Here is a 27,653-nt window from a genome sequence, read left to right as displayed (position 1 = left end):
TTTGGTGTGTGTCAGGGCGGGGGGGGGGGGGGGGGGGGGGGGGGGGTTAGTTTTAACTCATTTTGCACTGTGGTGCCAGGTCACGGTAACGAGAATCATCCACAGCTAGCGAGTTTGGTAAATCAATGGGTTAACAGAGCTGTATTGGAAGGATTAGGACTGTATGACACTAAGAGACCAGGAATATGACATTCATATTCGTCCATGGCCAGCACAGATTCATAACACGAACTCCACTGACATCTTTAGGATGTGCAATAGCTATTAGTGCATCTATCGTCGCCTACCAGCTTACTACAAGAGAGAATAAGCTATTCTCCTTGGTGCCAAATCTTCAGACTTCAACGGTGTTAGCACTACAGTACATTTAGAGTTTGGTGTCTGAAGGCCTGACTATTGTACGGTTATATTTAAGACTAAGATTGTTTGGGATATCTTTTTGTGGGGAAGAAAAGAGATGGAGACACTTTGACGGCGGGAAAGCTGAGACACTGAACACAGATCCATGCAAAAGTTTTGTTCGAGAGGAATAGAAAATATTAATGACTAAATCTAAAACCAGTTCCTAGTTGTTATTAAAACTAGCTACAGTACACTTGGTTTGGGTGCATTACTCTTCTAGAAAAGAGAGACTTCAGCTTTGGTAGTGCTTAGCATCCCTTACACACCCATTGTGGCTCCCCCGAGGCGTTACGCGCTTTCGGCGGAGCTGCGCTTCGCGTGGGCCGGGACGGACCCCTCACCTCGGAGGTTCCTCAAGTAGAGTTTTAGCTTCTGCGGCTCGGTGATACGTCTCCTGGCGAAGTCGGCGCGCGGGTGGCCTTGGGCGCAGTGGTCTGTCTGCAGCAGGTGGAAGAGGCTTGCCATGTTGGGCCCGATCTTCTCCATCAAGCTGTCCTTGATGGTGCTGACCGTCTCTTCATCACACTCCAATAAGCTTCTCACCAGCTTGTTGTAATACCTGCACGAGAGTGGCCATCCGTCATTCCAAGGCATCTCCCAGCAAGACGAGAGAAACAAGGTAAGAGCTGATCTCAAACCAGGAGACCAGTCCAAGCGACGTAACTATCAGAATCAGAGTTTTTAGGTCATTCAGGGTGTGTTCGAAATCGATTGTTGACAGGGCACAACGTACGGACTCTCACTGTGTCTAACAAATGCCCCAGGCCTGGAGATGCTGTGCCCACGACACGCGGAAGGAACACAACCCATCAAACTTCTAATTTCGTTGTCCTAAACGAGCAGGTGCTCCAGCTCTGACAGGCAAGGCCACGAGCACAAGCGGTTTCGGTGTGACACCGGTGGATCAGGAAGAAGGTGAGAGCGAGGAGCTGAGACCCTGTAGTAACTGGCTTCAGCGTGTGTTTTACTCCCTGCTAAACAACCTGAGCTTCTAGAGCTTTAAGAAGCAAAACAATTGCATCTTTCTAATAGACAGGTACTGCCCATCAACCAGGCTGGGTACAGGTTAAACAGGCCACTGGTGGGAGCCAGTACCACCCTGCCTGTGAGCGTGTCCATCCCTATGGCACCGTTGCCTTTCGTCCCTCTCCCTCCCCCTCTGTGCAGAGCCTTTAGCAAGGGACCAGGAGAGGGAGAAGCAAGCTCAGGGCCAAGCCAGAGCCTGACAGATGCATGTATTCCCCGGGGAGAGATCTTTAGGACACAGACTCAGTTGCCACTTCCAACAAGCTGACCATGCATTAAATCACAAGCGAGGACCTTATGCTTCGCCCTGTTGTGCGCCTGCCTCCTCCGCAGCCTGCTGCTGCCTTTTCGCCTCCCAGCAGCCTGGAGCACGCGTTCCTTGCTCAAGGAGGGAGCCAGGAAATTGTGCTGATCTGTTTCCCCAGCGCAGCTTGAGCCGAGCGGAGCACAGTGCTCAAAGGCACAACCCTCCGCGGGGCTGAGGCAGAATCAGCACAGCCCTGCGCGCACGGCTGGCTCGGGCAGGGACAGCAAAGCTGGCAAGTGGGACCTCACTGTGCGAGAGAACGTCTTCCTAGGGAGAGAAAGCTGGGAAAAAGAGGAGCAGTCCTGTATTTGCTAGGCTACTTCTGCCTGAAAGGACGTCGGGGAACTTATTTTAAGCCTTTAAGGTCACCGTGACATTTTTCCATAGGAGCAGAGAAGAGAATAACCTGCAGGTGGAGGAGGGGAAGGAAGAGGGAAATGAGAGTTCACATTCAAACTCCTTTCCTACCTCTCAGCTCCGGCCTTTAGAGCAGCCAGTGGAGGTCAGGTGAGGTTAAAGTTTCTGCTGCACTTGAAGTACAAATGGCCCGGGCTTTGGCACGGTGGAGCACAGAGCAAGCACAGCTCGGCAGTGCTAATATTAAGCCCTGAAGCGTGCACAGGAGCTGGTGATGACTACATCTGTGCGAGGCATGCTTGCAGCTTCTGTCAGTCCCAGTCCGCCAGGACAGGAGGAGCAGATCCTGTCCACCTCCCGCTGCTGCCCTGCCTACACCTCCTTCGTACAAACACAGCTCGGTGCTTTCCAGAGCTGGAGCTGCAATCAAGCAGCTCGCTAGTGCTTTTCAGTAGCTAGACTGCAAGCAAAGGCAACAAGGCTTTCCTCTCCTCCTGCTCCTGCCATGAGATTAAATCACAGGAAGATGCTATGACCTTTAACTACTTCCTCTCAGTGTCCCAGGCCAAGTGGCGCATTCTTATTCTGTGGCTATGTTGGGACAGGGGCTGGGAAAGCAGGATGCTTTAGGAGACCTCAATGTAAACTATTAGCTGGGAAATCCTGCTGCTTTTGTTACTCAACATGTCATAATATCCTTTGGCTTCGACAAGGGTTGGCGGCTGTGGGGGAGGAGTTCCCTCCGCCTCAGGAGACAGCGGCTCCGCTTCAGGCTTGGTCCTCTGGAGAGGAACGTCCCCAGCACGTATAAGAGCGCTGCCGCTGTCACTGCACCCTCCCTCGCCCAGGTGCCCACACGTCCCCCCTTCGCCCCAGTGTCCCCACAGCCCCACCAAGGGCTGCGTAACTCTACGCTCCACCGTATTAACCCAAACTGCTCTTTCAGCCCGTGAAACACCGATGCCACAGTGCTGCCTGCTCCTCGTCCCAGCCCTCGGGGGAACACTGAAGCAAACCTCTTCCAAATTTGCTTGGGGGAAGAGGGGAAGGACACACAAGTATAATTTTTGTCTTCCCACAAGTACAATCTTCTGGATATAATATCTACAATAGGATTTTCTATAATCAGTTTATGCTGGTCAGAGATGCAACATCGATGTGTCACTGGCATACCAGTCTGGAGGCTTAAGATGCTTCTAGATCAGGTCACAGCCAGTCAACATGTTAAATTGCAGCTTGGTCTGCTTGCACTCAAATTCTAGAGCATATTTACTCAAATTGTTCAAAAAGATCCTTTTTATCCCAATCACAAGACTCAGCACTGGTTGTTCCAGGGTTTAGAGGGAGAAATCCCTGCCCTTGCAGCGTGACTGTGCAGACTGCAGTAGCTCCCTGAAGCCTCTCTCTGTCCCTTGTCCTTGGAGGATGGGGACAGGGCAGGTCTGTGCTCAGAGAAAGGCACCAGAGAGCGGCGTGACGTGGCCATTTCTGCAGGCAGCCTTTGCTACCAAGAAGGAACAGGGGTGAAGCCAACCCTCAAAGAGACCATTAAGAACAGCAGAGTATCCCTAGAAATACGAACTACTGGATCGTGGCAGAATGAGGTTACAGAGGAGCACGTTTGCTGGCTCCCTTTAAGCTTTCCTAATTCTTTACATTGCCACGGTAAGTCAGAGGGCAAGGCCACATTCGGTAGTGCCACATAAACCCAGGGAAGGGGGATGGCGGCAGCCTGAAAAAGTGAATGCAATTGCAATGGGTTGGGAAGCTCTTCAACACTCAGTATGCCAGAGATGCTATATTAATCGAACTGGTTTGGTATTTAAAAGCTCTGTTTACCACTATACTGCATTCAAACTAAAAGAACTAACATTTAAACAAACTCCACACTTTGAAGTAATGTATGTCCAGTTAATTTTACAATTCTCCCCTGAAGACGTTTATAAGTGTATTTACCAAAAAAAGAGAATCGGAAGAATGCTGGTAAAACTTAACAAGGATTTGAAAAGGCAGAGAGCGTTACATAGGCTAAGCTATATTAGGACCTGGAAGAAGTTAGTCAACTTGGTTCCTCTCATTTCTTTCTCTGTGCCTCACATTTCTGCATTTGATGCATTTCAGCTGAGGAAAGCTCCACGTACCGGTTGGAGAACTGATTTGGAAGCTGGACGACCTCCGTGATGGCTTCAGGGTTTCGTTTCGCAATGCCGCACATGTCCAGTTTGCTGTAGCACTCCTCCTGCACTTCGGAGATCATTCTTTGGAACGTGGAGCACCTCCGGATGGCAAGGAACACCTTGGACGTAACCCCATTTGCAATGCATTTCAAGCTTTCTTTCACAAAAGCTTTTCCCTGAAAACAGAGGAAAAACCTTAAAACCGCAACAGCTTTCATCGAAAGGGATGCATTAACAGATACTCCGCTGTGGCTGGCTGCTATTAATTACCCTTGCTGCAATTACAGACCTGCTGGAGGTCCCTTACCAAGCACGGCAGGGAATTGGACCCTAAGTGCTCGCAATTATTGCACAGTTATCATTCACAGCAGTTTCAGTTGGGGTGAACGCAAATCCGGAGAGAACAGCGAGCTCCTGCTCCCCAAAGATGTGGCAGTCTTTGGGTGATGGGCCAGTTCTGCCCCCCGGGAGGGGCCCGGCCCGCTCGCTGCATACCAGCGATTTAACGCATCTGGTTCACCAAACCTCAAGATGCTTTAAGAGCTTTTAAGCTTGTCCTTGGGAGCGAGAGCGCAGGGAACAAGAGGGTGTGCGCATTTTGGGAAGAAAGTACGAAGAAAAAGGGCCCTTGGCAGAGCCACAGTCCTCTGATATTATCCTATTTACTCTGCTGCGAGCGACTGCAGCTCCGGAGAGGCTGATCTGGCTGTGCATTCCCAGGCCCGAAGACTTCCAATTCAAATCCCAGCCCTGTGCCAGGTCACACAGTCAGAAGACTTACTTTGTTAGAAGAACATTTATATTTCCTCCTGAAGAGGAAACTTAGCTCTCCGCCCCACAAAACACTCCTTGCCAAGTCCTCACACATAGCATACAGTATGTGGAAAATGTACTGTAGAAAACAGTCCTGAAGGATGCATTTGTAGCCAAAAACCAAAATCATGGTTCAGAGGAGTAGCTAGGCAGCAGGAAGGGCTGCAAGAAAGGAAGGGTTAAGCCTGCACAGACCCCGTCTCCACGAGGACAGAGAAATTAAGGCATCCATTCAGCACACGCTTTAGTGCCGCGGGACTTGTAAAAACACTTTATTGAACCGGGGCATGAAAAGGGAGGTCTAACGGCGAGGTATTATTCTCATCCCCCTTACGCTCGTACCGTACCTGAGTGTCGAATTTAGCAGCGCTGTACAGGAAGGACTTGCAGATGTCGTACATGCCATCCGTGTCGCACGTGGAGTTCTCCAGGCAGGCGAAGGCCCCGCAGCCCACCTGGAGGGCACTGTTCAGGCAGCGAACCACCTCGGCTGCAGAGAGAGAGGCACAGGCACAACGTTACGGACGCGCCGCTCCCCGGCGCCGTGAAGCCCTTCTCCGGCGCAAGGGCACGGCGCGCTCAGCTGCAGTCGAGCGGTAGGAGCCTTGCTGCTTTTCAAGACCGGCCTCTCTTCATTACCCCTGCCTCCAAAGGCACTGCCAGGGGCCAGTTGTCAATCGAAGTCGTGCAACAGATCACCGGCAAACCCAGGAACAGAAACTGCAACTGCCGAAACCTTCAATCGGTTACGCACAGATTAAAAGAGGGGCGACATCTGACAGTCTTTGGCGAGACGGAGACTTACAGGTCCAGCCTCACCTAATTCTGATCGCACACATTTACAGCTGTATTCAGAATCCCTCTAAAGAAGGCAGAAGTGATGAGGATGGGCCCTTGAAGAGCCCTGGGCGGTGAGGTCTTCGCCACCGTCATAGCGCGAAGGGAGGTCTGAGCAGCTTGGCGGCATCTGGCTCACAAACCTCATTTGAAAATGAGACTGAAGTGTTGGCGATTGCCAATGAACCGGCATGAAATCTGCGCTTAGGACGAGGAAGAGCCGGTTTTGCAAGCACTGGAAATATCTGTGCTTTTCTAAAAAGCATAAAGTATCTAGAAATGAGACTTCAGTTTGTGTGTCAATCGTCAGCACTACAAAGGACTTGAACGACCGGCTTGGTGCTAAATACTAACCCAGCACCCAGCAGTTTGCAAGCAGAGCCAAGAAAGGTCATATTGCTGAAGATTCGCAAAGAGAAGGGGCATTTGGGTAGAGAAAGTTAAGGTAATGGAGCTGCCCATGTATAATTAAAATCATCGAGGCAGTAGTTAGTCTGAACAGGAGGGTATCCATGTCATCCCATCTTTTTTAGTGCAGATACTATGCATTTTAACAATGAATCAGCAGTATTGCCACATGATTGCCCTGAAATTAGTAGGGATTAACCTTTTTTGGTAAGCTGAACATCTGTCCCCTTATGTGTCTGTGCAAGGCATATTCATTACTTTTGCAGATCATGTTACGAGACATTCTTTAGGAAGAAATGCAAACCCAGTGTCTCCCATCAAGATCCTAGGTGTGGGAAAAGTGAGGATTTGCATTTAGTGGAAGAGAACAGACCTTATTAAGAGCTTCGTTATAGCCTAGACGTATCTATGTAACTAGGATCTTTACAGAAAAAGAGAAGAAAAGAAAATATTTTAAAAAATCACCCAATTAACCCCTCCTCATTCTCCGCTCTTGCTTACGTGCCTGAAGGGAGAAATATTTGGTAAGATCATCCTCTCCCCAGTTCATAACCTCATCATCGCACAAGTCATTCCCGTAATTATGTTTCCACAGGTTCAAATTATAACTTTGCTTTCAGCAGACTTAGTATGCATTAAGCTTTTATTGTTTTAGGCACGGTGCAATAGTGAGACCCTATGTTTCTATAGCAACCAAATACAAAAGGAAATTGAGCAAACACCCTGGTATAATGCTGCAGAGCCTTGCAGATCTAAAATAAGACATCTGTTAATGAGCTCCAAATTGGAGATCTAATATCTTTTCAGTATACTAGAAGACAGATTTTTAATTTCCATTGTTCAAGACAATGTGTCCAACTTATCTAAGCATCTATAGTGCACAAAGTAGAGACATCCAGAGCTGACTTGCCAGCAATTTTTTTACCCATTGTAAAAGCAAGTTTGCTAAATGTCACAATTGTATTTTTATGGTACCATCTAACTGATAGCAATCAGTTTTTGAAAATAAATGCTAGCAGTGGACAGTTTCTAGGTTACTGCATTCTTCAAAGTCGCATATCTCTCTCCCCCTCTTTGAATAGACAGATGTTTGGCAGAACAATGGTTCAGTCAAATTTCCACGGATTTTATCAACTTCCTAAAAAGCAAGGAATTTAACACCGAAGTATGATTACAATTGGAGAAGAGAGAAAGATACATGCAAGCAGGGAGGGGGGGAGGAAAAAGTACATGGAACTCATTTAGTAGATGGGGGGAGGAGGAGAGAGAATGGATTGCATCCTGCAAGCAGATCACACACCGGTTCCCTGACCCGGCTCCTGAAAGGAGAAGATTTCTTCTCCAGCTATGCACCGATATCCTCCTGAATCAGATCCTTAAATTAATATTTGTTCCTACCAGCCATTAAGTTTATAAGCAAAAAAAAAAAAAAAAAAAAGGAAAAAGAAAAAAGGAAAAAAAAAGAAAAAAAATCAGCAGTAGAGATATCTGAAACAGTTTAACACATCAGGGTTCAGGCTCAAAGCCCTCCTTGCTGGGTGTTACCTGAGTTCTGGGCTGCAACCCTGGGTTTCCTGGGGCTCACAGAGTCATTCTGTTCAGCTTCATAGGATGCAGATGCACTGATCACCAGCAGCAGGAGAAAACCAGACTTTAGGAGCATTCTCTGACAAGTTTCCGCTAAGTGTGGTTTTTTTGGGTGGTTTTTTTTTTTTTTTGGTTGGCTTTTTTTTTTTTTTTTTTTTTTTTTTTTTGGGTGTATGTGTGTGTGTGTGTGTGTCTCTCTCTCTCTCTCCTCTTCCACTTCGGCTTGAGCAAAGATGTGGAGCTGGATACGCGCTCGCAGGGGGAGAGAAAGGAGTCTGCCGAGGCTCAGGGACGTGCCGCAGCCCGACTCTGCCCGGCCCCTCTGGCTCCTGCTCGCTGGGGGACCAGGAGCTGCGCCGAGGGCTTTTATAGCCGCCCTTATCGGTCCCCCCGCGGGCTGCCGAGCCAATCGCGAGGCGCTGGGCAGAGCCAATGGCAGACTGGACTCATTCAAGCCCCAGAAAACTGCAACTTCACAGGAAGAATATTTTTCCAGCCAATTAAAAGTACCTGCCAAACAACAATCACCAAGAAGTTAATCTTTGGGGAGGCGGTGGGAAAGGGAGGGGGGGGAGAACGGGGCTTCCTATGGATAATTGAGCTCAGGGAAATGACAGGGCAGTCCTAAATCATCCCCCCCCCCCCCAAAAAATCACCTGCCCTTTAAGAAAAGATATTTCCCCATCCGTTCCGCGGTTATCCCGGGGTTACAGCAGCTTGGCAGAAGGGAAGGGGCATTTCTGGACGATGGGGGCTGGCACGGAGCCGTCGGGCGGGGGGGGGATCAGCTCTGCCCCTGACCCCCGCCCCCCGAAAAGCAAAGAGGCCGTACCTGCGTGCGTGGGGAGCGGAGGCATCGCCCCTCGCCTGCCAGAGCACGTGTGCGCAGCACAACCCGTGCACAAACACACCGCGCCTCACGTAGGCACATGCAAATACCCCCTCGGTGCCTAAAACCTTATTCCCCGCACCCCGCATTCCTTATCTTCCCCTCACTGGCACCATTACCTTAATAAAACCACGCGTTCATACCTCAGACCTCGGCGTAGTCTTGCTTTTACTGCTTCCCAGTGAAGCTCAAGAAACAAATTTTTAGGTGTTTGGTGGTTTTCCTCTACGCTCCCCCCCCCCCCCCCCCCCTCCCCCCATTCAATCCTGTTTTTCAGATTTCATAACGGGAGGAGGCACCCTAATGCTTGATTTAATCTTCATTTTAATAGGCACATAATGAGGATTAACACACTAGAGAACTGATTATCCTGTATACCAGAAACAATTTAAAGCTCTGAGTATTTAAGGGATGAAAGTATAAGCAGTAGTATTAAGCCTCAGAGCTGAAAGGGAGTCGGGAAGGTGCACAGAGAAAGAAGATTTATAGATAAAAAGTTACAAGTTCCTGCAGCTTAGAATAAGTCGAAAGATTTAGATATCTGATATTACTGATCAGAGACAAGATAGCTCCTTTCGGATCTTGAGCGTGTTTGATTCTCACTCAGCTATCCCCACGATCTTTTCTGTCGAAGGAAAAATACTCTCGTCTCTGTGGTGCCAGGCAAGGAAATGCAGCTGGAATAGATTCATAGATCCGTCCACGTACAGAAGTTCCGTTTGGATGAACCAATTCTACAAATCTCATTTAAGTGGAAGTGCAAAAAACCCTCGTCCTGTGAGCATTCGTTCAGGTTTATGGGTGGCTAAATTTAAAAGTCAATAAGGAAGCAATTTAAAGAAAAACAGAAGTAGCCTCTTCCTTAGTGAAGCTCCAGAAACAGTGTCCACTGCTTTACCTCATTCCTGTCTTTTTTTTTTGCATAGGTTTGACAGCTCTGACTGTGACAATGGGACCACTCTGGTTCCTCGCCCCATCCCGGAGCTCTGATTTTTTCCAAGAAGGAGCTGACAGCTCAGTTTGGGCTGCACAGCCCCATTCGTGTTGGCATATTTGGTGTCAGCTTCAATTGGAATAGGAACAGGAGCGAGGTTGTACTCCTGCCTTGGGGTCAAAATAACAGCTGTGCCAGATGTTCCAAGAACATTCAAAAAGCACTGAAACAGAAGGGTTTCGGGTTTCGTCTCAGTTTTGTGACACTGAGCCAATTTCATTAAATAAAAAAAAAATAAAATAAATAAAAAAAAAAAGCTGCCCTGCAAAAGCACTGTGGTTTCTCTACTTAATAGGACCAGTCCAGTTTGCAAGTGAGAATAATCCCATAGGGTTTGATTCTGATTAAATCAAAAGCAACTCTGGCATTGACTTCAATGGGGGATGAATCACCATTCTATCTAAGTCCTATTTGGAGTGGAAGCATTGCATTTTCCACAAAATTGAATTTCAAACTCAAAGCCTGATTTCTCCACCCCTTCACCCCCAAGGTGAACATTCCTACTTGTCTTTTTTAATGTTTCAATCTGAACTGTAAGTAGTTTGCAAAACAAAACAGGTTGTCCTGGCCCTCTGAGCACGTATACATCCTGATTTGAGTCCAGGTGTAAGCAAAAATTAGTACCAAGCAGCTCCTATAGATATGGAAATTATTTCAGCACATCTTCTATTCTTTCTCATATCATTATCCCGGAGTTGATTTACTCCTTTAGGGACGTATTTGTACCAGCTGCATATTTTCAAAGCAACCTGTTTTAATTACTAATGGCAATAACCGGAGATCAACTGTAAGATGAGGCTCAGCTTGGTAAGGAGAATGTCACTACAGTACAGGGCGATATATTGGATCAGGACACATGCAGACGTTGTAACACCAGAAAAACTTTATTGAGTCTCCAAAACGACCCTGTGATGGCAGTACCTTTATTAATGCTTGCAGAAAGAGGGAAAACGAATTCAGGAGTGCAGGACCCATCCTGAGTTGCTGTCAAATTTGTCAGGAGACTTGTACAAGCAAATTTCGGCACGAGACACTTGAGTCCTTTGGTACTAGAGCATATTTGCATTACTTATTTTGCACACTGAAGGCAACAAGAACTGCAATATCCCTCTGTAACTTCTATTCTGCCCTCACCGTACGATGGCAGAGGAGCTTGGCTTCTCTCTTGTCCTCAGGTTTCTAAAGAGGAAAAGAAAAAACCCAGTGCAGGACTCATTAGGCTGTTCAAAGATCGGTGGTTTGCCCATTCCAGGGGTCATGCCTTTAAGACTGTTCCTAGAAGGTTTAGGGACACAAGAAGAATACCCATTACAGGGCAAGATTTTCCCTAAAAAAAATCTTCTTTCCTCCTGTTCTCAGTTAAGAGCTGGCCTATACCCTGGAGATCTCACCAGAAGAGGAAAAAAAAAAAAAAAAGAAAAAAGAAAAAAATGAAAACCCAGAAGAAGTTCCACTCTTCATTACTAAAGGCTCGGCATAACCTGCTGGAAGAATTTTCTCTGTAGCTTCCCTTACAGGCTAAATGCTGCCCTGAAGTAGAAGGGTTGGTTTCCTGGCTGATACGTGTAAAGAGAGAAAAGAAAGGCACTGTTAGCCCTGAGTGAACCGTCCCATTCTTTCCATTTCCATTCAAGAGATCCTATTAAATCGAACAGTACACACTATTGTACCACCGCTACTCTATTCCCAAGGTGCTAAGATTTTTCTCCAACCTCAATAAGAAATATAAGAGAAAAGAAGAGAAAAGAAGAGAAAAGAAGAGAAAAGAAAAGAAAAGAAGAGAAGAGAAAAGAAGAGAAGAGAAAAGAAGAGAAGAGAAGAGAAAAGAAGAGAAAAGAAGAGAGAGAAAAGAGAGAGAAAAGAAGAGAGAGAAAAGAAAAGAAGAAAAAAGAAGAGAAGAGAAAAGAAGAGAAAAGAAGAGAAGAGAAAAGAAGAGAAAAGAAGAGAAAAGAAAAGAAGAGAAGAGAAGAGAAGAGAAGAGAAGAGAAGAGAAGAGAAGAGAAGAGAAGAGAAGAGAAGAGAAGAGAAGAGAAGAGAAGAGAAGAGAAGAGAAGAGAGAAAAGAAAAGAAAAGAAAAGAAAAGAAAAGAAAAGAAAAGAAAAGAAAAGAAAAGAAAAGAAAAGAAAAGAAAAGAAAAGAAAAGAAAAGAAAAGAAAAGAAAAGAAAAGAAAAGAAAAGAAAAGAAAAGAAAAGAAAAGAAAAGAAAAGAAAAGAAAAGAAAAAGGAAAGAGGGGAACCCGAAGTCAATACCCGCTCCCCCCCCCGCTTTGTGCTCAGCTGCTCCCTGGCTGGAAGCTGCTGCTCGGGCAGCGGCCCCCCCCCCGCATTGTGTAACTCGATCCCTGCCCACCTTTCAGCCCCCCCCTTCCCCAGCACGGGACCCCCCCTCCGTTCGCTCCGCTCCGGAGGGACGTGAGCAACTGCATCACCTCGGGAGTGAGCAGCGCTCCGCCGGCTCGTCCCCGCGCGCCGGCTCCTTCCAAGCCAACGCGCCTCCTCTCACGCCGCCTCCCGCGGCCGCGACACTTTGGCACCCACGTACGCAGCCACCCCGCCCTTTCCTCGCGGGCCGACACGCCGCGGTCACCTCCGGCGACACGCGAAAAGGGGGGGGGGACCGGGGGGGGGGGCTTGCCGAGCACCATCCCGCTCAGCACCGCGGGCGCGCAGGGCCCCGCGGCCGAGCTGCAACCCGAACGCGCGTTGGACCCCCGCGGGCAACGCGCCGTGTGCTGCGGGGATCCAGCCGGCCTTGAGGGCTCGCCAGCCGCCTGCGCACGTCCCGCTGGAGCAGATCCTCAACAGGTGCACAGCGGGGTAACCGCCGAATTCCGGAGCAGCCCTTCACCTACGCCATTATCCTGATGCGTCACTACACGCTGTCTGGATGCAATTCCCCCGCCGTCGAGTTATAAACCGGGAGTAGCTTCAATTACACTGACAGTATAAAAGCGAAGTAAGGGAGAGGCTAAGCAGAACCTTTTAATTTGTTTAGCCCAAATGAATAACCCTGGCTGCGCCGGGGCAGGTGATGTCAGAACTCGTTCCAAAAGGCAGGATGCAATTTAAGAGTTACCTGGGTGTCTGCCCCAACAAAGCCACTTGGATCCCTCTACAGGCTTTGGCCTTCGCTCCATAAACCTGGCAACAACAACAACAAAAAACCTGCTCGAAATCTTCTCATTAAACAAAGGGATTTAATATCTCTCGATTTATATGCAAAAAGTCAGAATAGGTTTAACTGTGTCGCATTCGCTGTATGTTTAAGGTACGATCGTTAAATGCCCAACATAAAGTTGCGACTGTTGCCTTCTGCTGTGTCTGAGTTAATCGGAAACATAAATGAAGGCAAGTTAAAGCTCTTCTCGTATTACTGCACTACATGATTTATTCACTTCACACAATTTGATTTTTTTTTAATAAAAGGGATTATGTATTTTAGCGTATTTCTGCTGGGATTGTGTTGTATCTTGTAAATGCAATGCATGATGAAAAGTGATTACTAATAATAACCCGGTATTACTTGTAATCCTATGCTCTAAATCCTGACTGCCCGTTTCAATGGGATTTTGATTAAAACCAAATGTGCATCACATATCAGAAACATAAAGAACTTTCAGCACTCAATTCCAGATACCTTGGCCTGATCCAGGCAGTGAAAATGCTCATCTGTGGAAGGTGAAATAGTCGTTTAAAGGCAGTGCTGTGGCAGGCTGACAGCTTTACGCCACTCTAATCAAACACGGATATCACTGGCTTGGACTGGATTTGTACCCGAAAAACAGAGTCAGAGGTTTTTTAATCCTTCCATTCAGCAGGTAGATGTGCCAGTCCCAGCCCTAAAGCGCTAGCCAAGAGGAGTTACAGAGGGAGGACGTGGCCCAGGGAGGCGAGGAGGTTGCATTTACACACGGCAATATGCTTTGGCAGGTTATCCCACATCATGCGGATGAGTAATGTATTCTGGAGGACGCACACGGAGACAGAGCGCCAGGTTTTGCGCGCAGTGACAGAGCTGTTCACCTGAAGCAAAAGCCATCAGAGCTCAGAAACGCTGGCACAGTTGAAGAGAGGGAGGAAGCCCCCCCAGATTTTAGAGCGGTTGGACACCCATCACATCTCCTTTCCACCCTGCAGCCAGCAGTTCTCCAGGCTGTTGGTCCTAAACCCCCAATTCTTTTCCCTGCAGCCAGAGTTAATCCCACCCCCCCGATTTTGAGGGGCTCTGGGTAAGACCTTTGCTCTGGGACTCCCCCATCTACATGGGGCTCCCACCACAACAGCCTTTGCCACAGAGGCATCCCCCCCCCAATCCCCCCCCAAATGAATTTCCCTCCCCCTGCTCCAGAGCCTGATGACACTAGCAAATATCCAAATAGTTTCTTGCAAAGGCTTGCCTTAACCAGAAAGAGGATCTCTCATTAAAGCATAAAATTAAACACTTCAGAACAAAGATATTGGCACATTAATATGGAGATTCTGCCTCACCCCCCACCCCCCCTCATCAAAATGCATTAGCCCTTCATGTGCAATTTGCATTGGAAAGCGTAGGAGCCACATAGCATTAACAGCTGTGAAATTGGTGTCATTCTTAAAGGTTAAAATAAACCCAGCTATTCTCTAAAGCTGCCAAGCATTTCTTTGCAAGATCTATGGCCAGAGCCTTCATGAATCATGAATTTGCTTTTTTTTTGTGTGCTGTGGAAGGATCCTTGGGAAGATCTTTCCCCTGTTTACAGGCAGGCAAGAGCACTCCCTGCCCAGCCTCTTGCAGGGTGACCTCAGCACTAGGTGTGAAATAAGGCAAGCGGGAATCAGCCAGCAATATACATTTCAATTTGCACAGAAGCTCTTTAAAAAAAAAAAAAAAAAAAAAAGGAATGACATGGCAGCCTCCTCACTCTACTCTTGAGAAAGTCTCTTGAAACTTTTCTAGCCAATAGTTACTGGAATTTGTTTTGCAAGAGTGTCATTTTGTATTTTTTCTTTTTATTACTGTAACAAGTCACAGATCCTAAAGTTAGTATATTAAATATTCTGGTTACCGTACTGACAAGGACATTTAGCATAAGAATCATTCTTTCCTTGTGATTTTTCAGAAGCTAGAGAAATTATTCTCAGGGAAAAACTATTAATTGCCGAGGTCTACATAACACAGTGCCTTGTTAGATAAGAGGAGCTAAGTCAGTAGAGCACAATTCTAAACATATAGAAGCAAATGGGAAAGCTCCCCTGGGGATTATGGCCTGCGGTCTCTGTGCCAGAGGTTGACTTGCAGCCGATGCAACTCCAGCAGTGCAGAGGCTGAAGTCCCTGGAAGTCGCTGCACATCCCGGATTTTGGGCACAGGCCACTGGATGCTTCTTGTCCCAGTCCCCACCCTGAAATACCCACATGCAATACCTGTTTGTCACAGCAGAAACACTCAGAGGGTATTTTTAGAAGAAGAAAACCAGGGGATTTTTCTATGTTTTCTCTGAGGTTCCACAGCAGTAACGCAGCCACCCTTCTGCTCTCGGGGGTCCTGATAAAAACCACTGGCTCAGCAATGGTCTCGGAAGAAAAGGTATCCCCCACAGCCTCACTCACCACGAACCCAACCACAATGATTGTGCTCCTTTGCCCTTGGAAATGGTACAAATTAATATTTATTACACCAGCTGGAGGGAAAGGCAGTACCAAACAGAGTTTTCCTCTCCGAGCCCGGACAGAGAGCGACGGTGCGGCTTTCCCTGCCATGCTTCACCCCTAGCAAGTCCTACTCGCGATGCAAAGCCGCGGGAGCGTCCAGAGCTGGGGCTGAGCGTAGCGTTACTTCCAGTTCAGATGGGAGGTTAAATCCAAGTGGAAACAGGCCTCGAACAGCTTGTTCCCAACCCTGCTCTGCCTGCCGCCCTCCACAGCACATGCTATCCTCCCCATCTGCTGCTTTGGATGTTAAACCCTGAACATTGCTAAATAAGTCGAGCTGCGAAGAGTCGCGTGTATTGTCTGGCTGAAGTTCACTGCGGGTTGGCCTCCGAGGGAGACGATGATTAACTTGACAGCAGGGCTTGGGCAGGGAGGAAGGCTGGGCTTGCCGGAGAAGCGAGCGAGTATCTCCGATCCTCTGCTTGCTGTCTGCTTCAGCAGGTTCCGTTGTAACAGCGCGTTTCGCCGCTACACCTCACACCTACTTTTGCAAACGAGCAGGAAAAAGCAGCAGGGAGCTCTGAATAATGTATTGTCATTTCCTTGCTGATTCCTTTTCTTCCCCCCCCCCCCCCCCCCCATTCTCTGCCCCCACCCGCTTTTTTGATCAAAACTGAACTTAAAATAGAAGAGGAAAAGGGCTTGCAGAAATATCTGACAGCTGCTCCAAGCTTTCTTGCTGGTGCCGTAACCAACAGAGCAGCGAAGAACCTGATTTTTCAGCTTAGTCAGAAGACCTGTTTTGGCCCATTTATGACGAAAAGAGACAGTAGAAGGTGCTATCAAAGCAGCCAGCCAAGTGAGGTCTGGGGATATAAGCGAAAGAAAGAAACTGGAATCTAGGGAGAGGACCACATGAAAGGGAAAAAGATAAGGGACACCAGGGGTGACAGCAAAGAAGCTGATCTGAGGCTGTCCTCTACCCCCAAGGAGGCTTCATGTATTTGCCACGGGAAATTTCACCTCTACCCGTTTCCTAACTGGGCACGCAGTAATACGGATCACAGCCCTGGTGTCCACATTTTTAAAACAGGCTTTTGCCTTTTTGATACCATTCACTAAACGTGAGAGGAAAGCAGATTTTACAGAGCCGAGTTTCAAACATCCCTATCATGTCAGGGCAAACAGGTGAGGCTTAGGGAGCCTGCAAAGGTGAAGGGAGAAGAGGTGGGATAATTAATGGTCCTCTCACAGCATCTACAACCTCGATTTAGTTCGCTTTTCAGCAGCTCCTTCTGAACCAGCTATGGGAAAATAGAGACATCACTAAACGGGACAATCAATTTTCACGGAAGATAACAGCCTGGCCGGCAGCGTGCTATCTTCTGAGAGAACGATCCCTTTGTAGTCCTAAATTAAGATTTGTCTTCCAGATTGCAGTTGCATCAGATGGAAACTAAAACCAGAGCAGCCACAAATTGATTGTCTTTTCTAATTGTCACTTATCTAGTGTGCAGCCATAAGAATAAGCATCTTAAAGGCCTTACATGAAATGGGAATGTGCCCCAGTTCAAGCCAGCACATTGAAAGATTTGGCCAGGGATTTCTAGTTTACATCTCCCAGCACAGTACAGCAGCTTTGTCCACTGCAAACACCTAGACACCAAAGGTCTTCTTTTGGAAAACCTCATTGTCTGAGCTTACAGTTTAAGTTTTAAATAGAACAAAGGGTAACTTTTATCTCCATATTATTCCCCAACAGTTTGGAAACTGATACAGAGACTTTAAGGCTTGATCCACAAGCAGATGGCCAATATCACGAAACTAACATCTCAGCTAGATCATAAAACAAAAATCAGGACTTTGGTCCTGCTCTGCCTGTACTAAGAAAGACAGGATAAAGCCCACAATCCTCATTTCAAGATGAGCAGAATTTAATCTTGCATGCTTTTCATCCAAAAAAATCAAGACAGGGCTCTACATATAACAAAAATCCACAACAAAACCAAAAAAAACCCCCAAACCCCTAAATGTGCTCAAAACCAATTAAGTTTATGAAGTCTGCCATGATTTTCAAATGCATCCTTAGTAATTTTTAGCCCGATTTAACAAGGTGACGTTTCTACAAACACACCCCATATGCATGGGGCTGTGCACATTTCTGACCATTTCAATTCTCCGGGCACCTTCAGCTGCATTTGATGGAGGCATAATGCCTCAGAGTCCCCCATCGCTGCAGCTTTGTGAGAAGTTGTTAGAAAGGACAGTTGTTAGAAGACAACCCTAAAAACCAACAGCATCTGATCACCCCTCCCTGGATACCAGAGACTCACTCCATGGGGGACGAAGGGGGAAGGGAGATGTCAAATGCCCCAGTTGTGGGAAAAGCTTCAATCGCAATTAACAATTGCCCACAAGACACAAATCTGTGGGAAACCAGGCTTTGTTAATCCCTGCGCTCAAGGAAATACTTATTTGTACCCTGAGGAAGGGGCCCGTTTCCTGCCAGCTGCCTTCCCACTGAAGGGACCCGGGTGGGTGTCTCCAGCCACCAGCTCAGGACCCCCGTACGCACCATGGCAGCATCCAGCCATTCACTACGCTCATTTAAGATCTAAATATTTAAGACCTGGCTGGACAAGCTACACAAGTAATCTGAACCTTAATCTCCTGTGATATTTAAGACATGGCTGGACAAAGCCGCGGAAACCAACTGGCACTATTCAATAATACAGGCTGAAGGATGGATGGATTTTACCATCATTTTTATGCTCACTCTTCTACCTTTTGGCCAATTTGTTTGGAATTTCCCACTCTCCCCCCAAATATACCCTGTCCTTCACTACAGTAACCACGCTTTCGATCCAGTCGCAAGGCTCTGAAATCTCAGATGGTGCAGGTTGCTATAGACAGGGAACTATCAATGGGGCTACAGGACAATTTGGCTGGTCTCCAGTTCACCCCAGATCAAGACAATTGCTCCGCAGCGACTGCTGTAACAGCTACCGAACAGCTAATCCAAAGAGCTTACCAAAGCTTTGAAAAGCTTTTAGCAATCTTACACCAGGAAGCTCCTGATTTCTCAGCTGAGATTGTCTCTTCTGATGGAGAACTTCTTACGGTGTATGATAGGTATTTGCAGGTATTACTTTGAGGGATTTCAGAGCTACGCTGAAAGCCTTCTGCTTACCAGATAGGATTCATGAGAGAAAAGGGGGCCTGGAATAACAAGTGAAAATTGCTTAGATCTTTTCCAAAGATCACAGGCAAGAAGTACAGTCTCACTTGGAAATGCTCGCCATGGTCTGGATTCAGGGTAGCAAAAATCTCCTAGCGTTGTAAGATGAAGGCTAGCTAATTAACAGCACTTAATAGCTGGCTAATAGAGGTATGGGTGGAGCAACGTAATTCAAGAGTTCACATCACAGGAATTGAAATTCTTTTCTCTGGGGCAGGTATGCTTTTGGGGCTACTGCTGCAGCAAAAGTGTAGCCCAAAGTAGTGAACAATAGCGGGGGGAGGTAGGGAAATCAAGGCAGGAAGCTTTTGAGAATGCTCTGGTTCTAAAAATAGTCTGGAGTTTTGGTTATTTTAGTGTACAATGCCACCAGGCAGCCAGCTCACACAGCAAAATCTGCAAACTCATTCCCTTCACACCAGCTCTGCGCTTCAGCATGGCTTCCGGGAATAAAAGTGCAAATTTGGGCAAGGATGCAAAGAATGCAGAGTTGTTCAGCTACTCTGGTGATGAGAAGCAGCGAAAGGCCCTAATAGAGGCACAGAATCCCATCTAAATATATAGACAGAAACTGAGAATAGCTTGCGCCAGCCCTGCTCCAAAAGCCCACTCCAAACTCTCAGAAAGCCTCTCCGACTTCAGCAGGCTTTGGGTCATGGCCTGTCCATACCAAAGGGCATGTTAAATTGGGTTTACAATAGTCCTTTTCCATCCGAGCTGCCCAACAGGCAGCCAACGCCTCCAGGAACCTTTTGACTTTTCAGAGGCTACAAGAATAAAATTACAATTTGGAACTGAAATCACCGCTGAGACTGTGATGGAGACCAGAGCTATTTAGGGATTAGATTAACACAGAGACTTTATGAAGCATCAGCTGTATGGCCGCTGTGAGTGAATCAGCAGGCTGTTAGCCTGGGGACCAACTGTTAATTGAAAAGGGGGAGGGGGAAAGAAAGGCTGGAGTTTCATATCTAACGGTTAAATACATTTCAGTTGCTGGTCCAAACTGTTCAAAGGATTTGCCAGACTTGTGCCTGCCTTCCCATCCCCCCGGCAGCCTTTTAGCCTCAGCTTCCTCATTAAAACGGCTGAATAGAGCTGCACTTGTTACACATTTCTGCCTGCAAAGGCAGTACCAGCCTCAGCATCCAGGCAACCCTGCTCCCTTCCCAAATTCATCCACAGGGTCTTTACCTGCACGGCAAAAAGCAATTCTAGCAAAAAAAAGCAATCACTCGCCTTTGGGAGGGTGGAGGGATGGCTGTAACCCAGCAGCAGTAAAACCCCTGCTAACACCTACGGGTACTTCTCACCCCGGGGCCAGGGCACGGGTGTCCTCACCAAAATTAAATGAAGTAAAAGCTCCAGGCTTCCATTCCCTGACTGGTTGCTGTGTTGGTGAGCTGCACGCTGCACCAGGCGCCTTTTTTTGTGGGCAGCGACCTGGTGATGGCACGCACGGGACAGCGCACGGCCAGAGGACCAGCTGGTATTCTCTGCGTGCCCTGCTGGGTGTCAGAAGGCAGGTAACGGACTCACTTGTGCAAGTTACTCAATACGGTGAGTTTTGCAGGTTAGAAACGAGAAGCGCTAGAACAGGCTGTGAATTTCTGGGCAAGAGATGCCTCACATAAAGTTTTTCTTGCAGTAGATTATGTAGCTGCCTGAAGTCTCTATGGGTTATATTAGAGCTCTAGACAGTTGTCTGACAAATTCCTGGTAAACAAAGAAGACAAAGCTGGAACTCAAGCTATGTGCAAGTCTATTTATGTTTGTTAGTTGCAAGTTATTTCTTTAGTAAACGTTTCCTGTTTAAGAAACAAACAGATTTTTAGTTCAACACGCCTGCAACAAAATGCCCAAGCACCCCTACTCAGAAAAAGCAACTGTCACTTCCCAGGTTATGCTGGTCAGATGCAGCCATTCTCCTATATGAGAGGTATAAAATGCATCTTCAAGAGATTTTATCTTCACCAGCTTTTTTATTTATTTATTTTTTTTTTTTTTTTTAAAAAAGAGGCCTAACCAGGAGTTCCTGCATTGAACATGTTTCCAGGAAATTGAACACATTCAACACTGCAAAGCTAATCTCCCCAAGCATAACCCATTTCCAATTAAGTTATTATATAAATGCACACTATGATGGACAGCAGCTACTTAAACATACATAAGCTGTATGATATGGTAAGCATATGTTACTGCTGAACATGCAATAAAATTTGATTTTACCCTGTTTACATTCATGTGTTGGTTCAGTTTGCCTTTTTATTTCCAAGAAGATAAACACAAGCCCAACTGACAAGTTAATCTTAACCACACAGTGAAAAATCTGTGTCAACATAAGAAATAAGAAGGATAGTATATTTTCTCCCTCCAACACTCAAGTTCACTTCATTAATGATGCCCCACAAACTTTTTTCAAGGGGAAGCCTTCTGTCTTCATTCTACAGAGCAGAAAACTGATGCATAGATGTAATCAGAACAAGATGAGGACCCAGGCAGCCTGGCCCCCAAGTGTTCACCAGTAGATCAAAATCCTTTCCTAGAGGCACGAACAGAACCCTAGAACCCCATTCCCCGTCACTGCTATTTAAATCCCTGCATCCCATTTTCTTTCAAAGCAGGAGCAGCCCTTTGGCATCCCAACTTCTGGCCTCCTTCCCCCCTTGCCCTCATAACAGCGCTCCTCAGGGCTCTGTGAAGTGCCAGCTGCCTCAGCCTTATCAGTTCCAAAATCATCGTCGGTGACATTATAACAAAGCTGTTCGCCTTTACATCCTGGAGCATATAAGATGCAACCCCTCCCACACGCACTTTTGTTCCAAGCCAGCCAATATCTGGGAGGAGAGACAGCTCTTTAGCCTCCCACCCAGCATGTTTCTGTGGTCCCTGCTTCCTCGCAACATAACGGCATGAAAGGAGCAGGGAGGCAGCTCTTCTCTCTGCCTCTTCTCTCAAAGGCTCGGTGACTCTTGTGTCAGCAGAGCTGTGGTGAGCCACATACCGCTCCTTCAGTTCAAAGCATCTTTCCCGGGAGGATAGCCAGCAACATCCCAAATTGAAACCACATACTTGATAGCTAGCACCCTAATCAGCTACATCTCAATCTCTGCATATATTGGCTCGTTAAAAAAAGAGAACCATATAGAAAGCCAGCGGGACTCCTTCCTTGGGGGCCCAGTTCAGCAGGTAGTTTGGTGCACGCTTAACTTTGTTGTATCAGGTGGAAATCAACTGCTTCCTAAGGGCCAGGCTTGCTGCACTGTACAGAGGCTCCTGCTTTCTACCAACATTTGGGGTCTACAGGGTCCACGTCCTTCACCAGAAAACACCCATTTGGAAAAATCTCTCCGTACACAGCTGCAGGTGTACTCCCTCTTGGACAGGGCAGATTTTGGCAGACAGGCCACTGAGCAGCGCATGTGTGGTTTATTAAAGATGGAGCCTTTTCTAGAAATTTTCAAAATAAAACATAATAAGCCCTTTTCGGTATTGTCTGAGGCCTCAGGGAGATGTGCCAACAGAGAACAAGACACAGGTGGCAGACAATAAACTCTCTGAGCAATGACTTCTGTTTTGTGAGATAGTTCTTAACGGGGCCAAGTGATGCAGATAGACTACATGACATACTGTCCTCTCCCCTTCAAACAGCGTGGGGCTGGGGCTGAACACCCCATCCCTTGGATGCTGGCAGAGCAGCAACCTGAGTACACATCCTTCAGGCAGAAGCGAGAGGGGCTTGGAGGAGCTGCGTGGTGATACGGGAGGTAGAAACACACCAGCTGTGAATTTGAATGGAGCTGCTTTGCAAGAGAGCAGAACGCTGCTGCTATATTTGGCTAGTCCCTGAGAGATTTTGCTGGGAAGGAGCATCTGTTTCATTTGATGCAGTGCCCATCACCCCCTAAAAGACAGCATCTTGCAACCAGTCATCACCAAGGGCAGTACAAAAGGGGACAACCTGTCGCTAATCTAAGGGAGATGATTGGGACCACCTCTCGGAGAGTGGGGATGCTCTTGGCAAGATGGGGGGGGGGGGGGTTTGTGTCACCATAAACCTCCCCTTCCACCTCCTTGATTTCAAAACAAAGCAGTATGCCACATCACAGCAGCAGTACACACGAGGCAGGGCAGAAAACACTGAGCTGTGCCTTAGTCTTCACCTGGACAAAGACGTGGCCTAACAGCAAAACCTGTTTTTCCATTAGCTTCGTGTTGTGATGAACGTGTGAGCGGTATCGTTCCCTGCTCTACCTATTTCATCTTGGGGCAGATCCAAGGCGCTAAGCGTCTTTAAATTACAGTAGAAAAGAAAGGAGCAGACAACCACCTACAGAAACCTGATAGCTGCTTGCTACAGTTGTAACCCCCCCGGCCAGGGCACGCCGCGCTGCCAGGGGAGCAGCACACGCAACGTGCACCCATGGCTCTCCCGCTCCAGAGGCCACAGGTTCCTTTTCGCTCACCCTTTTTTTTTTTTTTATTTTTTTTTTTTTTTTTTATTTTTCAAAATCCATCCAAAATAGCAATGCAGGACCAGTGCAAGGGACCTGTTTTTTTTTTGGCGCATCCAAATTTAAGATTGCTTGCTTCCAAACACCTTCTGTGCATCCAATACTTGTTACAATCACAAGGGCATTCATTTCAGCAGAAAACCACCGTCCCACCGCTAAACTACGTATTATCGAGCGATGCCGTTGCTGCCTCAGTCTGAACTGTGCCGCCAACACTTGGGAGCCCCGGGGGGGGGGGTGTGAGGGGGCAAGGTGGGGCGACCACACCGCCCGCAAAGACTGGAAGGAAGGCGATGTGCGTGGGAAGGGTCTGCCCTAAACCCCGTGGGCTGGGGGAAGCCCGCGCCAAGGCGGCGATGGCACAGTCCCCCCGGCGCGCTCGTAGCAGCCGGGGGCTGGGAGTCCCAAGCTCTTCCCGGAGATGGAGCCGGTTGCTCCCAATAGATGGCAGCAATGCATGGGGACACGGGCCCCTTCTCCCCGCCGCCGCGGCCTCGGGCGCAGGTGAGCACCCAGCACCCAGCCCCGCGCCCCGGTGCCGAGCGGGACCCGGGCACCAGCCTCCGGCCCACCCTGCCTTCCCTCCTTTGCTGCTGCTTCATTATGTGCGGGCCTGAATGCGAGCGGCTTCCTCCCCCCCAGCCAGCCCCTCGCCCTCCCCTGTTCGGTCCTCGGCTACTTTTGTTCCGTGGTGGAGGCTATTAAATGCCGAATGAGGAAGAGGCCCGTAGCAGCGAGCACAAGCACTAGATGTACTCTGAAAATAGACCGTGTCAATGGAGCTGGGGTTTTGTTACCAAGTGTCCCTAATCGAACTCTTTGTGACTTAATCACGCTTTTGGCAGCGGCATAAGAAACAAGTAATGAATCAAGTTATTGTATTTCCTGGATTTTACTCTGCTATTGTAGTGTGCGACCCCAGTGAATATGCCGATTCCACTTCTCCCCCCTGGGTTAATTCCTCCAGCCCTCCAAGCCCAGCCAAAAGGGCTTTTTTTGGAAAGAGCAGTTTTGCTAACACTACGCAGTATATAATGGTTTAAAAATCTCATCTAGAACTGTTAAATCTCTGCAGAAGGAGCAGGGGTGAGAGCAGAAAAGGAAAACGGAAAGGGTTCAGACATGTTGGGAGCCGGGAAACGGGGGAAAGAAAAAGCAGTAAGAAGTTGCTTTACAAATACAGGCCTCTTACTTTGTTAACACATTTAAGTAATGTTAATTGCAGTGCACTGCAGTATAAAGAGGCATTTGTAATTGATTAATCTATGTTTGCCATTTTCTAATTAAAGAGAAAAGAAACCCTAATTATTCCACTCTGTACTAGGCAGCGGAACAGTCATTATGGAATAAGCAATTTTCCCTCCTCAGACACTGGGTTCCCCTATTCTCCCACGTTACATAAAACCCTCACCACACAACGCTCCCCGCAGCACGGCCGATTTCTGCTTGTTAGGCACTACCAGCACTGCTGAGTTTCACAGCATCCCACTGTGCCGGAGCAGGGGGTGTGGGTCGTGAGCTTCAGCTCAAGCCTCAAACCTTGCACAGGATGACTGTGTGAGGTTTTCCAGGCCCTCGATCCCCCCCCTGAAAAGTCAGACTGGAGAAAATGATGAATTTCGGGACCCAATCCCATCACTACATCTGTACTGATGCTGGTAGATCAGAAGGCCACTGGAAAAAGGAAAAGTAAGGCCTTAACAGAATGCCCGTGTCAGGTGGAAAGAGGTGACACTGAGCAGGAGCTGCTGCTGCTTTGTTCTGCATCGCTTGAACAACAGAGAAATGGCAGAGAAAGCATTTGCGTGCAAACTGCAATCTGTGGTCCAGGGTGATGGACTCGGCCCCAGCTGCTGCTGCAGCTCCTGAAGTTCTCTCAGGAAAGAAAAAAGCCCAGTCTGGCTCCAGCTCCCAGTGCTGGCCCCTCCGAACTGCTCCACGTCCTCTCCCATTCCCTCCTCCCCGCGCCAGACTACTGCAACATCTCCCCTTGCGTGGGGAGGGCAGTCTGTGGTCCAAGAGGAGCAGAAACGGGAAAAACCTCCAACAGTGTCAGGGAGGCCGAGTCTGCTCATTCTGAAAGGCTGATGCCTGCAATAAAGCTGGGCAAGACAAATCCAGAGCTAGGTAAATTTATTCAGTGATGTCGAGGCTAGCTGATGGAGAGAGCTGCAAGGGAAACAGGCTCCCCTTTCCCTGGCTTAAATGAGGCAGGATGGAACATTTTCTCTTTAATTTGGAAGACACGCTGGTAACACAGTTCCTGCTGATAAATCACATGCCATTGCCTGGCTGGAGAAATGGGGAAAACTAGAGTACACTAATTTGCTACAACCACACGCCTGGCACACAAGGTGCAGTCGCTTCAGAGCTGTTCTCTAGAAATAGTTAAACTGCATCACATCCCACTTAAAGTGAGTGTTCGGGGTAGGTGCTGTGACTCCCTGATTTTATACAAGTGCCCAGTGCAGTGTTTCTGTCTCTGGTTTCTGTAAAGGAGCAGCTGGTGATGAGCTGCTGAGAGAGGATGACACGGAGCACACGCAACCCAGCTCAGAGCAGAGTTCGGAGTTCTGGCTGCGGAGGTACTGTGGAGTTGGATTGTAACTTTTTCACTTTTCACGATTTAAAAAAAGCTTTGAGAGAAAAAAAATATTTCATAATTAGACTGTAGGACTCATTATTCCAAGATATTGTTGAAGACACGTAGGAGGATTTTTAAAAAGAGCTTAGACATGAATAAAGATAAAGAATATGCAGTTTTAAGCCAGGCAAAGGTTTAAAACAGAACATAAGCCCCTCTTGCTTCAAATCAAGACCCATTTTTAATAACTGGGGGTTGAGAGAAGTATTATTTTCTGCCAAGTGCCAGTGTCCTCCTCCTTGCTAGCACATCTTAGCTGGTAGAAGAAAGTTGTTCTCAATCTTGCATGGAATCATTATTCCCAGCCTCAAAGCAGACCCAGTGCGATTACTTACATTACACAAAAACAACAGAAGTGACAGAATGGGAGGTTTTTAAAGTAAAGCCATTTCAGGGTAGATGAATAAAGTGTGGTGAGACAAAGTTTCTGCCCCTTGGCTGAAGCAGATCCTAAAAAATGAAACTTCGGAGATCCCAGAGGTGCGGGTAGATGACAAGGATGGAAACAGCACACCTTAAACGCTCAGTTTTTCCTGTACTAGTATAGCGGTGGCTCCAGATAATTGCAGGGATCTGTTGTGCTAGGTGCAATACAACCCCCTAGACATTGCTGATAAGATTATTTTGCTAATCGCTACATGATAGAGTTACATGAGCGTGGAGGTGCTTCAAGTCAGAGGTAGCCAATTCACACACAGAAAGATTGAAGATCCTGTTCCCCATATCCATACACGTGTATTTAATTTTAAGCATAAGTAATCCTTTAAATCACAGCCTTTAAGGAACCACTCATGCTTAAAATTAAGCACACATGTGGATGTTTACAGGGTCAGGTCTGGAAGATCATTTGCCTCCGTTTCCACCTGTTGGGGGAGAGTTCCTTTTCACATTTTTCCCCGACTTCAGCTACACACTGTAAGATCTGGGCCTGTGTTTGGTACAGCTTACACTGGGGCCTCGAGAGTTGCCATTTATACGAGTAATAAAATTAGCCCATTATCAGAAATCTCCTGAAGAGCCAAAAAATAAAATTACAAATGCAGAAACGTCAACAAATATAGCCTCTACCATTCTCATTCACTGCCCAGGGAGCTCAGAGGTGAGCAGTGTGTTTTTCCCCCCATCAGCTGGATTTGTCCATGTTGTGCATAGACAGAGCCCATGGCATCACCCCTTGGATGAGGCCAGAGCAAGATACAGGTGCACGGGGAAGGCACTAAGCTGAGAATTAGAGGTACATGGCCTATTTCTAACCACACTGCACATCCTTGCACCAGTTACGTAATTTTTTGTGCTCCTGTTTTTCCCTCATTTCTTGTTTTCTTTTTTTTTTTTTTTTTTTTTTTTTGTCTATTTACAGTTTAAGCTGTTCAAGAGAAAAATGTATTAAAGAGATCTCACCTGAGCTCAAGGCTAAATTATGCCCAGTTCCAGACAAGGCAGCAACCAACAGAAGCACTACCCAGCTACTCTGGGGCCCTAGAGACCTTCAGAACAACAGGACAGCCAAACAAAAACCATAAACAAGTTATTTTGGAAATCATCTTTTTCCTTAGGTGAATCAACCCACCCAGTGTCACAAACACACAGCAAATCGCATGTAAACCTCACACAGAGCTCTGCATATCACTCAAAGCCTCTCTAAACAGTTACTTTTGAGGGCCTGTCATCTTCTTTAGAATAAAAAGGAGAAGAGCAATCATAAAAAATATCAGAACCCCCCCAAACTTACCAGTTAGAAAGGACATAAGCCTGTAGGAACCAGGTAGCAAACAGCTACCCTAGCAGAAACACACTTCCTTCCTTTCCCACCTCAATTTAAAGGGCCA

At 47.3% G+C, this 27,653-nt stretch overlaps 1 protein-coding gene across 2 annotated transcripts; it reads right to left on the bottom strand.

Moving 5' to 3' along the window:
- Positions 1 to 27,618, bottom strand: STC1 (stanniocalcin 1). 2 transcript variants are annotated; one of them, XM_032989991.2, is made up of 4 exons: positions 27,557 to 27,618; positions 5,430 to 5,572; positions 4,234 to 4,445; positions 1 to 961 (listed from the first exon to the last, which is right to left on the bottom strand). In XM_032989991.2, the coding sequence occupies exons 1-4, from the start codon at positions 27,570 to 27,572 to the stop codon at positions 691 to 693; spliced, it is 642 nt and encodes a 213-aa protein (XP_032845882.1). In that variant the 5' UTR covers positions 27,573 to 27,618; the 3' UTR covers positions 1 to 690. The 2 variants fall into 2 exon arrangements, with proteins under 2 accessions (XP_032845882.1, XP_032845881.1); XM_032989990.2 differs by lacking the exon at positions 27,557 to 27,618 and adding an exon at positions 7,873 to 8,092.
- Between the last annotated feature and the right edge of the window lie 35 nt (positions 27,619 to 27,653).

Source organism: Tyto alba, unplaced genomic scaffold (genome assembly GCF_018691265.1).
Source record: "Tyto alba isolate M040663 unplaced genomic scaffold, T.alba_DEE_v4.0 Super-Scaffold_34, whole genome shotgun sequence".
Classification (NCBI taxonomy): domain Eukaryota; kingdom Metazoa; phylum Chordata; class Aves; order Strigiformes; family Tytonidae; genus Tyto; species Tyto alba.
The sequence above is the reverse complement of the archived record's forward strand: the minus strand, read 5'-3'. Positions and strand labels throughout refer to the sequence as shown.